General features: G+C 46.6%; 1 protein-coding gene across 2 annotated transcripts in view; it reads left to right on the top strand.

Annotated features, from left to right (window-relative positions):
- LOC141096537 (spartin-like) overlaps positions 1 to 13,075 on the top strand; it is a 48,040-nt gene that overhangs the window by 22,114 nt on the left and 12,851 nt on the right. For both annotated transcript variants that reach the window (XM_073583229.1, XM_073583228.1), the window contains exons 2-4: positions 7,541 to 8,355; positions 9,234 to 9,431; positions 10,582 to 10,720. In XM_073583229.1, coding sequence (XP_073439330.1) covers positions 7,543 to 8,355; positions 9,234 to 9,431; positions 10,582 to 10,720 — 1,150 coding nt within the window. In that variant the 5' untranslated portion in view covers positions 7,541 to 7,542. The remainder of the gene's footprint in view (positions 1 to 7,540; positions 8,356 to 9,233; positions 9,432 to 10,581; positions 10,721 to 13,075) is intronic.

Consider the following 13,075-nt stretch of genomic DNA (forward strand, 5'->3'; position numbering starts at 1 on the left):
GTACACCGCAGCTAAAACTGCTGTGGGTCCGCAGCGGCCAAAACCGCTGCGGAAACGCAGCGGAATCCGCAGCGTGTGCACACAGCCTTAAGCCGACGCTGCTTGCAGATCCTCTGGGGCTGGTGGTGTGTTGCAGCATAGATGGTGTAGCTCCCCACAGGTGAAGCTGTAGTCCCAGGGCGGTGTAGTATTAATAGATGAGGAGAGGCGCAGGCAGTGTAGGAGTGTACCCAGATGTAGTGGTGCTGAGGGTGTAGGCGCGATAATGAATGGAGGACACCAGGGTCTGTAGTTCCAACGCTTTACTCACAGTCAGTAGGGCACACAGGTGCCTGCCTCCGTGCTGTGTCCTCCGGGTCAGGGACTCAGTCAACCCCCAGGCAAGATGAAAGGCTCCTCTCCAACACTCCGCCAACATGTGCCTTTCTGAACGTCTCCTCTATTGCGCCTTTAAGTGTGAAGATCTCCTAGCACTAAGTTACGCTGGAGTTCCTCCTTACAGATGTTCCTGTGTTCTCTACTCGTATGGCAGACAGCTGTAGCCTGCTTTGGGGACTCCCTTCTCCTGAGTCCCGGCTCTCTATACAGATGCTGTTGTGCCCCAAGTCTTAGATGGGAGTAGTGCATTTACAGCCAACTACTCCACCAGTGTCTGCTGCAGAACCATAAGTGTCCATACAACCTCGGGGACCGGGCCCCGGCCTTGCGCTGAGAACCTATACGCAGGGTTCCTCTTCCAACCCATGTCTCCTCTCTGTTCTCTACTCCTTCGTTCCGTACTTTACTCTCTTTCTTATGGAAACTTAGGTTACAGTTCTAAGTCTTTCTCCTTTCTCTCCTTTCCCGTGCCAGCTGGCTCAGGTCACTGAGGCAGCTGTAGCACTCCTTCCTCCATCCCTTCTTCCAGGGATCCTTACTCCTCCCAGAGTGTCCTACTACTCCGCCGACCTTCTATCTGACTCCAGACGGACTGCCCCTAATCCTACACTTTCCCAATCTTTTATATGTCTTAACTCCACCCACCTCCCAGCACGTCCAGTGTTCCAAGCAGGGAACCACCAAAGGTGCTCTGCTACTCTCTAAGTACAGAGCTGCTTGTGGCTGTGCAGAACTACCCTGTGTGTGTGGGGTGCGGGTGTTGGAGCGTGGAAAGGAGTTCCCACCTTAACTGGATGGTGGGGCACTACACCTTAGGAGAAGGTGCAGTACCTCTGTGGCGACTGAGCCTCAGGGGCGCCACACAATCAATTTCACATGCTGTTGTGCAAGTGAAATAGACAACAGATGGAAATTATTGGCAATTATCAAGACACCCTCAATAAAGGAGTGGTTCTGCAGGTGGAGACCACAGACCACATCTCAGTACCAATGCTTTCTGGCTGATGTTTTGGTCACTTTTGAATGTTAGTGGTGCTTTCACACTCGTGGTAGCATGAGACGGACTCTACAACCCACACAAGTGGCTCAGGTAGTGCACCTCATCAAGGATGGCACATCAATGCGAGCTGTGGCAAGAAGGTTTGCTGTGTCTGTCAGTGTAGTGTCCAGAGGCTGGAGGCGCTACCAGGAGACAGGCCAGTACACCAGGAGACGTGGAGGGGGGCCGTAGGAGGGCAACAACCCAGCAGCAGGACCGCTACCTCAGCCTTTGTGCAAGGAGGAACTGGAGGAGCACTGCCAGAGCCCTGCACAATGACCTCCAGCAGGCCAACAATGTGCAGGTGTCTGCACAAACAGTTAGAAATCAACTCCATGAGGATGGTCTGAGTGCCCGACATCCACAGATGGGGGTTGTGCTCACAGCCCAACACCGTGCGGCCCTCCAAAGAAATGCCACCCCACACCATTACTGACCCACTGCCAAACCGGTCATGCTGAAGGATGTTGCAGGCATCAGATCACTCTCCACGATGTCTCCCGACTCTGTCACGTCTGTCACATGTGCTCAGTGAACCTTCTTTCATCTGTGAAGAACACAGGGTGCCAGTGGCGAATTTGCCAATCCTGGTGTTCTGAGGCAAATGCCAAGCGTCCTGCACGGTGTTGGGCTGTGAGCACAAGCCCCATCTGTGGACGTCGGACCCTCAGACCATCCTCCTTTATTGAGGGTGTTTTGATAATTGCCAATAATTTCCATCTGTTGTCTATTCCATTTGCACAACAGCATGTGAAATTGATTGTCAATCAGTGTTGCTTCCTAAGTGGACAATTTGATTTCACAGAAGTTTGATTCACTTGGAGTTATATTCTGTTGTTTAAGTGTTCCCTTTATTTTTTTTGAGCAGTGTATATATATTGCATAGATAGAAGAAAATCCGGTAATTCATCTGCCGGGTTCTGTAAAATCAATGCAGCAGCCGACAGGATAGAAGAGATGGTTTACATACAGTAAAGACAAATGGAATAGGTAGACACATAGATGTCGGCGACAAATACAATTAGTATAGTGTGTGTATGCAGCTTACTGTATATGTATTTAATTAATAAAAGATTATTTTTCAGAAAAAAATGTCAATCGCACTGCATTCAGATTTAAATCAGATGCTAGGTGTGAGAGATCGGATTGTACTTGCATGACACTCGCGTTACACTCCTGCGACTCTCAGCAGGGAGACTCGGACCGATTTTTCATACGTTAAGTGTGACCCCAGCCTTATGTGAGAATCTCCAGTCCTCTCCCAGTGTTATTAAATAAACTGCACGACACAAATCTCTCCTAGCGGTTCACGTTGTAGGTAGAAGTCACTGTCCCATAACGTTCCTGTTTCTTATCCCATAAACTTGTGCCATGAGGTGTCTGTAAATAACATCCATTCGAGTCCTTGTATATGGCAAAGCTGTGGGCACAGACCCCGGACAGTGACCACTGTACCGTAGAATAGTTCCAGAAGATTGGATGCTGCTGTTGAAGCCGGAGTGAACCCTAAGAATAAATTCACATGCTGCAGATTTTGTTGCAGACGTTCCTGATTGTAAAATTTTGTTGTATTCATCCGAATGGGGTTGATTTAGATGAACTGGACAAAAGCTGCAGTTTGTGAACTCAGTCAATGGATCTGTTCACACACTGGTTGTGTACTGTGGGAATGGACATCCGGTGCAGATTTTAAAATCTGTTGTGTATCAGTTTTCAGTGCAAAATTCATCAGACTTCACCCTTTACAATGAACTGGGGGAAACCTCGAAAGATTGCTGCTGTAAAACCTGGTTGGATTTTCTGCAGCTACGTTGAAAAATCAGCAGCAAATCTGCTACATGTGAACTTACAATTAAATGTTTTTTTTGGGCTCAAGAGAAATTTTTGCAATCACTCTGTGTAACTTGAGATTGTCAAATCGTGTTAATGTGCACACGAGTAAGATTCAGCGGTCACGGGCCAACCTACTCTATCTGGAAACAGAGGGGAATCCTGACAGTGTGTGCTTTGACGTGATTCTTGTAGCTACATATAGTAGTAATTGCTGAAATTTCTCTCAAGCATAGAAAACCTCTTTTAAGAAGTAAATGTTTGCACTTTTTTTTTCTCCTTCCCAGTGTGAACGGAGCCTATGCAGCAGCATGCAGAGGCTGAATGGCTACCTAGTACAAGCCTCCGTCAGGTGCTGTATGTAGAGAGCTGTTCTACCATACAAGTAAAGCTTCAAATGAGGAAAAGGCTGCACTCACTCAGGCAATGAATATGTATGGAAGCTAAAAGAATAAAACTCTGGCATATAGAAGTACAATAATGGCAAATATGCTTAACACAAATCGTGTTATCTCCGAACCCTTAACTTGCTTTTGTGGTGCCCCTGAGGGTTCGTTCACCACAGAGGTACTGCACCTTAACCAGAGGTGTGGTACCCCATTTTCAGGTAAGGAGGGAGCACCACCCAGTACTCAGACACCTGCACCCAACACACACTATAGAAGCAGGGCACCCTCGACATACCCTATGGGAGGATGGTCTCCTCTCTGGCTCGGTAGTAAAGGGTGTTGGGAAGGTGGTTGGAGCTGGTAGGAAGAGAGCGGGAGGAGACAGTTCGTTCAGTCAGGAGGAAGAAGGTAAGTGGAGAGACGTGTGTTGAAGCAGCTCCCTGTCAGGAGGAGCTGCAGAAGGAGGGAAAGAGACAGAAAGAAGCTCCTGGAGAGCAGAAGGGGTCTTAGGGGCATGGGACGTACGAGAGCCACCCGTGGGGCCCGTTCCAGTATTGGAGAGACCAGGTTACATGGGGGTACCGGCCCCCTAGCCTAGTGGAGAAATCATTAGACTCAACTACCAAGCCGGAGTCAGAGGCACCTGTAGGTACCTCAGCCACGAGCCACAGTTATCTTCTCTGGAAAGGCAGCCATAAGGGAGCAAGGGGACGCAGAGAGGACGTCACCCGTCAAGGTCCGCGGCTGCTGGCCTGGGACACTGACTGCGAGGTGTTGGGCAGGAGAGGTGAACAGCCAACAGGGTGAGATGGCCAGGAGAGGCATATACCGAAGGGAGTCCTGGGAAGGTGAATCCTGATCTACCTGGGAGTTTGCTGGACCCCTCACCTGGAGGACGCAGCACCAAGCGGGCATATGTGCGCCAGAACAGTGAGTAAAGCTTTGGAACTGCACCTCACTTGAGTCCTCTGATCATTCCTGTGTCACCCACCAACTCTGCTACATCTATCATCACTACCTCTAACATCTTCATAACAACTGCCCTGGGACAAAGCTCTGCCTGTGGAGAGCTGTACTAACTCAGCTGCATTACCATCCGTCCCAGAAGATCTGCCCTGTAGCGCTGGTCACCTCTGACCAGAAACCAGAGGTGGCGTCACGAGCACTTTATCATAAACTTTATAAACTTTATTATCCCTTGTAAATACCCCCTTTTATTGGACACCCAAGGCCACGGACCGGGTCACAGCTGCCGTGACACAACCCTTTAAGAAGTGGCCCGGTACCGAATATCCCCACTGCCCTGGCGAGCGCTCCACTTTCACGGAACAACCTATTTATTACCTGTCCACAGGATACAGGGGCTTCTCACAAAATTAGAATATCATCAAAAAGTTAATTTATTTCAGTTCTTCAATACAAAAAGTGAAACTCGTATATTATATACTGTAGAGTCATTACAAACAGAGTGATCTATTTCACGTGTTGATTTCTGTTAATGTTGATGATTTGGGTTTTCACTGGCTGTAAGCCATAAAGTCATTATCTCAGTAAATTAGCATACTTTATAACACCAGCTTCAAGCATGATTTTAAAATCCAAAATGTTGGTCTACTGAAATGTATGTTCAGTAAATGCACTCAATACTTGGTTGGGGCTCCTTTTGCATCAATTACTGCATCAATGCGACATGGTATGGAGGCGATCAGGCTGTGGCACTGCTGAGGTGTTATGGAAGCCCAGGTTGCTTTGATAGCAGCCTTCAGCTTGTCTGCATTGTTGGGTCTGGTGTCTCTCATCTTCCTCTTGACGATACCCTATAGATTCTCTATAGAGTTAAGGTCAGGCGAGTTTGCTGGCTAATCAAGCACAGTGATACTGTTGTTTTTACACCAGGTATTGGTACTTTTGGCAGTGTGGACAGGTGCCAAGTCTTGCTGGAGAATAACATTTCCATCTCCAAAAAGCTTGTCGGCAGAGGGGACCATGAAGTGCTCTAAAATTTCCTGGTAGACGACTGCACTGGCTTTGGTCTTGATAAAACACAGTGGACATACACCAGCAGATGGCATGGCTCCCCAAACCATCACTGATTGGTCTAGTGTGAACTTTCCAAAACCAGTGATGGTTTGTGGAGCCATGTCATCTGCTGGTGTAAGTGTAAGGGGGACGACCGCACTGCGGGTACCTGCATACCGGGGCCGGAACTGTCGTGGCTGGATCCCTTGTTGTCTGTGGGAAGCATTAGCAAGCTGGACCTTCCTCCTGACCAAGGGGAACGGGGGGATAAAAAGAGAGCACGCAGCAGTGCAGTTTGGCGCCAATCCAGAGAAGCGCCCAGTCAGGTGAGCGGCGCTCTCCGCTTCGCCTCCCCATCGAGTACTGGCGCTGCCACCGGCTCCACCGTCTCCAGACAGACCGCTGTCAAGAGAGGAGCCGAGCGTTCTGCAGCAGTCCAAAAAGAGGAGTGCTCCATCCTGGGAGCACCAGCATCACCCTGGCCAGCGTCTGTCGCCTCTCACCGCCAACAGTGGGGATCAGAGAGAGGGAGAAAGGTGCCATATGCTCCGTGTCCGTGAGTACAGTGCACGTGCCAAATAAGAATGACCGGGTACTGGACAGTCACTTGCGCCCTGACTTTGCCAGTGTATATTTGCCGAGACACGTTGGGCTCATACAGGACTGTGGCCCGCACCCTTGTCAGCTACTGCAGTATATACCTTCCCGCCCACGGGAGACCCTGATCGTGCTACTGCCTTGTTTGCTCCGGCCGCATATGTTCATGGACTAGGGGCTCAGCGGAAGGTACCGGAGACCAACCGCTGCCACCAGAAGACGGGGCATTGATGCCCACAGGACCCCATTGGAAAGGACACCTCATAGTCTGAGGGACTACAGACTTGCTAGCCGTATTCACCGGAACTGCCGTTACCTGATTCTTTGTTATTTAACTCAGAATATCCTTTGAAAATTGTACTGTTTAATCCCCCGTTTAACTGTTTGCCTCCCTGTGTGGAGTATTCTCCTGTTAAGTAAAATTGTAAACCCTTGCTCTGCCTCCTGTCCTTTACTGCATCCCACAATCTGCTTACATAGCTCCACTGTGTTTTATCAAGACCAAAGTCAGCGCAGCCGTCTACCAGGAAATTTTAGAGCACTTCATGCTTCCCTCTGCCGACAAGCTTTTTGGAGATGGAAATTTCATTCTCCAGCAGAACTTGGCTCATGTCCACACTGCCAAAAGTACCAATTTGTGGTTTAAAAACAACGGTATCACTGTGCTTGATTGGCCAGCAAACTCGCCTGACCTTAACCCCAGAGAGAATCTATGGGGTATTGTCAAGAGGAATATAAGAGACACCAATGCTAGAGGAGGGAGAAAAAAAAGTAGCAGCGTGCTGTGATACGGCATCTGATTTTTACTTTGCCTCTTCTGTAGTAGCACAGAGTCCTGTAAAAACAAAAAAGGGAAAATTAACTGGGTAGAAAGGTAAAATGAACAACTTTAAGTACACAGTGCTATACAGTATGATTGGAATATATTAGAAGGATAAAAACTTTGATGGTAGGAGTGCTTCTTTAATGCAAAGAGGTGGGGAGAGGAAAGTGGTGCAAAATTAAAAACTCATTTAGTATGGAGGCAGTCGCTTAACCGTAATGCAGAACAAATAAATTTACCAGCACCTCCCAGCAAAAGTTAAAAAAGAAAAAAAAACCTCAATTGCAAAAAATATTTTTAGGCCCCCAAAAATAAAATTTTCCCCCAAAGGTGTCCATATCCTGCATCCGTAAAAAGATGAATGATTTCAACTCTGCTATAATCAGCCATATGGCTAGCGATTCCATTTCTATGTACCTGAGTTGTATTTTCTTCGGTAATGTAGCACTTTTTTCTTTATTTCAGTAATGGAAAAGCAGCCCCTAGCGGAGATGCAGGACAACGCTTTAATACGAAGTATTGAGGAAGAATACAGAAAAGCGTTTGTCTACATTAACAAAGGATTGAACACAGATGAGACCGGATACAAGGAAGAAGCTCGCAACTATTACAAGCAAGGCCAGGAGCATCTGATAAGAGGACTAAGTGTCTCCTTACAGGGACCTGAGTGCACCGGACCAGCTTGGGATGCCGCCAGACAAATGCAAGGGAAGATGCGAGAGACCCTGGAGAACATCAATACCAGACTGAATATCTTACAGCAGAGCATGTTGGGACCCCCTGCAAACCCTCCCACTGTGGGTGCCTCTGCCCCAGTGCCAACAGTATATCCATCACTGCCACCAAAAGAGAAGGAAAAACCTGAAAGGCCACCACTGCCGACGTTACCACCATTCCCTTCAGAGCCAGTGAATGGAGTCTCATGTATAGCACAAAACAGTGGAGCAGCAATGGATCCCCACGTAGCGGGGGTCTCCGCACCCCCAGCATATACGCCCCAGGCCACAGATGGACATTACACTGTTTCTTATGGGACTGAGTCTGGGGAACATTCGATATTCAGGGATGAGTTTTATGCTATACCCACACAGCCACCGCCAGTGCAGAGTCTGGGAGTAGACGCAGAAGAACTGATCCTTATACCCAGGGGAGTCCAGATTTTCTATGTGACACCCGATGGATTAGTGAGCACCCCCTCATATCCAGGGTATCTCCGTATTATTAAGTTTATGGACACCAGTACTGAAATGGACCCGTACCGCCCTCCTGCTTTCCTCCAGGTAAGCTGTACATTTGGCACAATATGTAAGAAAAGAAGGAGTTGTAGTACCTCCAAAACTTTTTTAGTACTAGGGCCACCGGTTATATATTATCTGCCAACACTATATAATTATAAATTGGAGCAACTTGTGATAAAACTGTGCCCATCAAATAGCAGGAAGGTGCCCTCTAGATGGGATCCTAGACTAACAAACTTGCCTCTCCGGGGCCTAGTCCTATATATGTAAAGGGCAGATAGGATCCAGCTCTAATCAAGAAACAGCCTAAGATGAAATAGGAGGAATGCTCATCAAATATGGAGGTAGTCACTCCCCCCCACCCTGACAAACGCAAAATGACTTATATTGACCAGCGCCTCCGAGCAAAATGCTATAAATGAACAGGTGTGATTCCTTTGCTACAGCACACCAACCAATACAACCGCACTCTGAGCATGCCAAGGTAGATGTGAACATTGAATATAAACATTCAGGACTGCATTATGGCTATATAGACTAGACTTCTAAATCTGAGGTGGAGCACAATGTGATCAAATTGCGTGAGCCCAAGTTACTGCAAAAAAAGCAGATATAAGTGCAGCGTCGGGTCTCTTCTACTATCTATCCACCGTTGCTGTAGCTTCTCTGAAAGAAGACTTTGTCCGGGGGTGATGATAGAAGTAGTGAGTTTCATTCTGTATCGCTAGCACACATGGCTGCTTTTCCGCACATCCTACAGTATTCTGGTCCATATTTACAGCCCAAAATGGTACATGCGATAGAAAGCTGCTCCTGCAGCCGTCTGCTGACGTGAGTGGCCCCATTTAGTAATGTTACATAGGAGGGTGCAAAAATGAAGATCTCTGTAGAATAACGCCTACACCCGTTTTGTTTGGCAGGTGTGTGACTGGCTGTACCCGCTCATGTCTGACCAGTCTCCAGTCTTACTCTCTAATAATGGGGTGTACATGTTCCCAGACCTGATGTCGCAGCCCCCCGGCTCTTATGTGGGGGTCGTTCTCTCCGTTGAGCTCCCGGCAGCAGATCTGGAGCTCTTTGAAGACCTAATGAAACAGATGTCTGACCTGAGAATTCAAGTAAGTAAAAAGCAAGAAAAATCACCCAGGTCATACGATGTACATGGCTTGGGCAGAACGGAGATTTACTCGCTGGCTTTATGATCTCGATTTGATATAGTGACCGTAGTATTTTCCATGTCGCACCTACAGGATCCAGGAGCTAAAGCAGATCTATCATCACAATATGTCGTCTATGTGGAGGCCGTATAATACAGTGACAGATCTGCCAACTTTGCAGCAAAAACTGAAACAAACATAGTGTGCCCTTTTGCTAATTGGAGCAATCGAAGAATACAGCCGTGTATTTGATGGCTGCTGTGTATGTGACCTTACAGTGACCTGTCAATCATAATAATCATGGTGGGCGAAGCTTTCCTGTCATTGCCACACCAGACTCACAACGGTCTGCTCTGGTTACACCTATTAGCCAAATGGCACAAGTAACCTGCCCTCACATGTGGTCGCATAGTCTGATGATAGATCTACTGTAAGCTGATGATCCTAATGTCTGTGGGACACTGATAATTGATTTTTCTTTTTGATTTTTCTCAGAAGTGTTGCAGGAATAAGTCCTGCCAGTCATTTCTTGGTAAATGGATACGTACATTTTGGAGCATATCCGTTCCCTTTGTGCTTAATTATTCAATGTGCCTTCAATTGGCACAATGTCGTCTTTGTACCTAAAATCTTTCCAAACCTCACATGGTGTAATCTGGAGCCTGCAATCTGGTAGAAGGATATAAGTTTCCGTTCCTTTGTTTCACAGCTGTGCCAAGACAGAAAATGCACATTTCTGACCCATTTCTGGCCGTAAACCCCAATTACATAGAGGGGGTACTCCTTGACCCTGAAACTTAAATACCCTCCCCCCACATAATACAACCAACCAAGCCTGTATAGTTGTATTGAGGATTGGAGTAAACCGTTAGCTGATTTTTGGCTGGCAGTTATGGTACGTCCAGGGGAGATATTGATAAATGCATAGATAATATATATAGTCAGTCGTGCTGTACAATGTGTCCCGGACCTAAATGGATCCACTTGGGGGAGTGGGGTCGATATGGTCTACGAAATATTGAAAAAAGAAAAATTAAATATTACACAGACCAGACAGCTGTATCGGCTCGTGGTGAGGTTTACTGAATTGTGTATTATTTCTCCTATGAAGCCCAGTGAAGCATCAGGTGAAGTCATAGACCTGACTCAGACAATACACGGGATTTCTATGCCCGAGCCTGAGCCGACACCCAAAGAGAAGGAAGAACAACCTCCATGGAGTGAGAAGGTGGCCCAGGGAATTCGCCAAGGTAAAGATACCGGAGCCATGACTATTACCGGTGCACAATTCTTCATAAGAGAAGGGGAAAAAACATCTGAGAAGAAGCTGAAAGAAATGTAGTAACACTGTTATGGAATTGGTATCCAAGGAGTAATGTTTATCCTTGCGGAGAGTGACATGTTAAGCATGTCGAGATGAGGAGACTTAAAGCCGCAATGATCCGCTGGGAAATATGCAAATTGTCTCTTCAGAGAGCAAGAGAACTAGAACTCTAGTGCCACTTATAGGAAGTAGCAATCCTAAAAGTCAATGTCGACCCTTTAACGAGCCTTGTCACATGACTTAGGATAAAAGCCAAAACCTGAATCTCAATTTGCAGACACTGTGTTTCGGGGTACTGCCCCTCGTCAGTTACCCCTTGGATACTGATCAGACGCCTCTCACACAGCCAAACCAGATCTCACACTTTGCACTGACGAGGGGCAGTCCCCCGAAACACAGTGTCTGCAAATTGATATTCTTGTTTTGGCCTTTATCCTAAGTCATGTGGCAAGGGTCGACATTGACTTTTAGGATTGCTACTTGCTATTTCCCTCTACTCCTCTTTGGTCAGACCTCATCTGGAATATTGTGTCCAGTTTTGGGCACCACATTTTAAAAAAGACATCAACAAACTGGAGCAAGTTCAGAAAAGAGCGACCAGAATGGTGACCGGTCTGCAAACCCTGTCTTATGAGGAACAGTTGCAGGATTTGGGAATGTTTAGTTTGCAAAAGAGAAGACTGAGAGGAGACTTAATAGCTGTCTACAAATATCTCAAGGGCTGTCACATTGTAGAAGGATCATCTTTATTCTCATTTGCACAAGGAAAGACTAGAAGCAATGGGATGAAACTGAATGGGAGGAGACACAGATTAGATATTAGAAAAAACTTTTTGACATTAGAGTGATCAATGAGTGGAACAGGCTGCCACGAGAAGTGGTGAGTTCTCCTTCAATGGAAGTCTTCAAACAGAGGCTGGACAGACATCTGACTGGGATGATTTAGCGAATCCTGCTTTGAGCAGGGGGTTGGACCAGATGGCCCAGGAGATCCCTTACAACTCTACGATTCTATGATATAGGTGGCACAAGAGTTCTAGTCCTCTTCCTCTCTGAAGAGACAATTTGAATATTTCCCTTATGGAATTGGTCAAGTTCTTTTTATGATAAAGAAAGAAGTAGAAGTACCCAGATTCCTGAACAATGTCTTGAATTTCATACCTATGTTCTGGCATCGCTGCCATGTTCCAGCATCTCCATGACACTGGGCAATGGAGTAAACTGTACATGAATGGGACAGGCAGATACAAGGGGACCATTTTCATGCCTTTATAGATTCTGTTACATATTGAGAATTAAAGGGTTAGTCTTATCTTGTTAAATGGGTACAATTGCTTGGCAAAAAAGCAACTATGCAATTTACTACGTATTAAAAATTTACAAAACCTACAGTAAGCAAAATGAACGTAAACCTTACTGTAACTAAATAGTTAAGAAGCAAATGTTCATTGAAATAACATAAGGGTTCGTAGTAATACTGTTTTTGATCAAAAATAGCGTAAAAGTTCTTCCATCGTCGACAAGGTGACCCTTTTCTGGATGATCCTACACTGTTTAATATTAAAAACCTTACCATGTGTCCGTTAACCTTAGCGTGAATAAGGGCAGACAAAGGACTGGGTCCTGACCTGTGGACATCAGTCTTGGAAAGCTATTTAAATGTAATTTCCAGCTCATGGAAGGGAGGCCATGCCCCAGTTGCACAAAATGCAAAAATACAAAGAAAAAAAAAAACAAAAATTGAGCTTGGGTTAAGTTGGTATACATGCAGCGCAAGTTCACTTTGGCTATAAAGCATACAAAACCTACAAGAAGCAAAATGAACATAAACCCTACTGTAACTAAATAACTGAAAAGCAAAAGTGCATTTAAATAACATAAGGGTTTTTAGTAACACTGTTTTTAAACAAAAATAGCATAAAAGCCGTCCCACAGTCAGCAAGGTGACCCTTTTTGGGATGGTCCTACTCTGTCTAATATTATCCCCTTTCTGACATCCGACGTACGATCCCATCCACGGTACCTGGGCCAGTAAGACCGTGGACGGGATAGTATGTCACAGTGATCAGCGGCGCTCACTGAGGAAGCACCGCTGATCGTGGCCGGTGTCAGCTGATTACCACAGCTGACACCCGGCTCTATGTGTCAGGGGCGGTCACGGACCGCCCCCGGCACATTAACCACTGGCACACTGCGATCAAACATGATCGCAGTGTACCAGGGGCATAGGGCTCCCTGCTTGCTTCCCTAAGACCCTCGGAGCAGCGGTGAAAAAGGGGGG

Source organism: Dendrobates tinctorius, unplaced genomic scaffold, assembly GCF_039654945.1.
Source record: "Dendrobates tinctorius isolate UK_male_01 unplaced genomic scaffold, ASM3965494v1 ptg000075l, whole genome shotgun sequence".
NCBI lineage: Eukaryota > Metazoa > Chordata > Amphibia > Anura > Dendrobatidae > Dendrobates > Dendrobates tinctorius.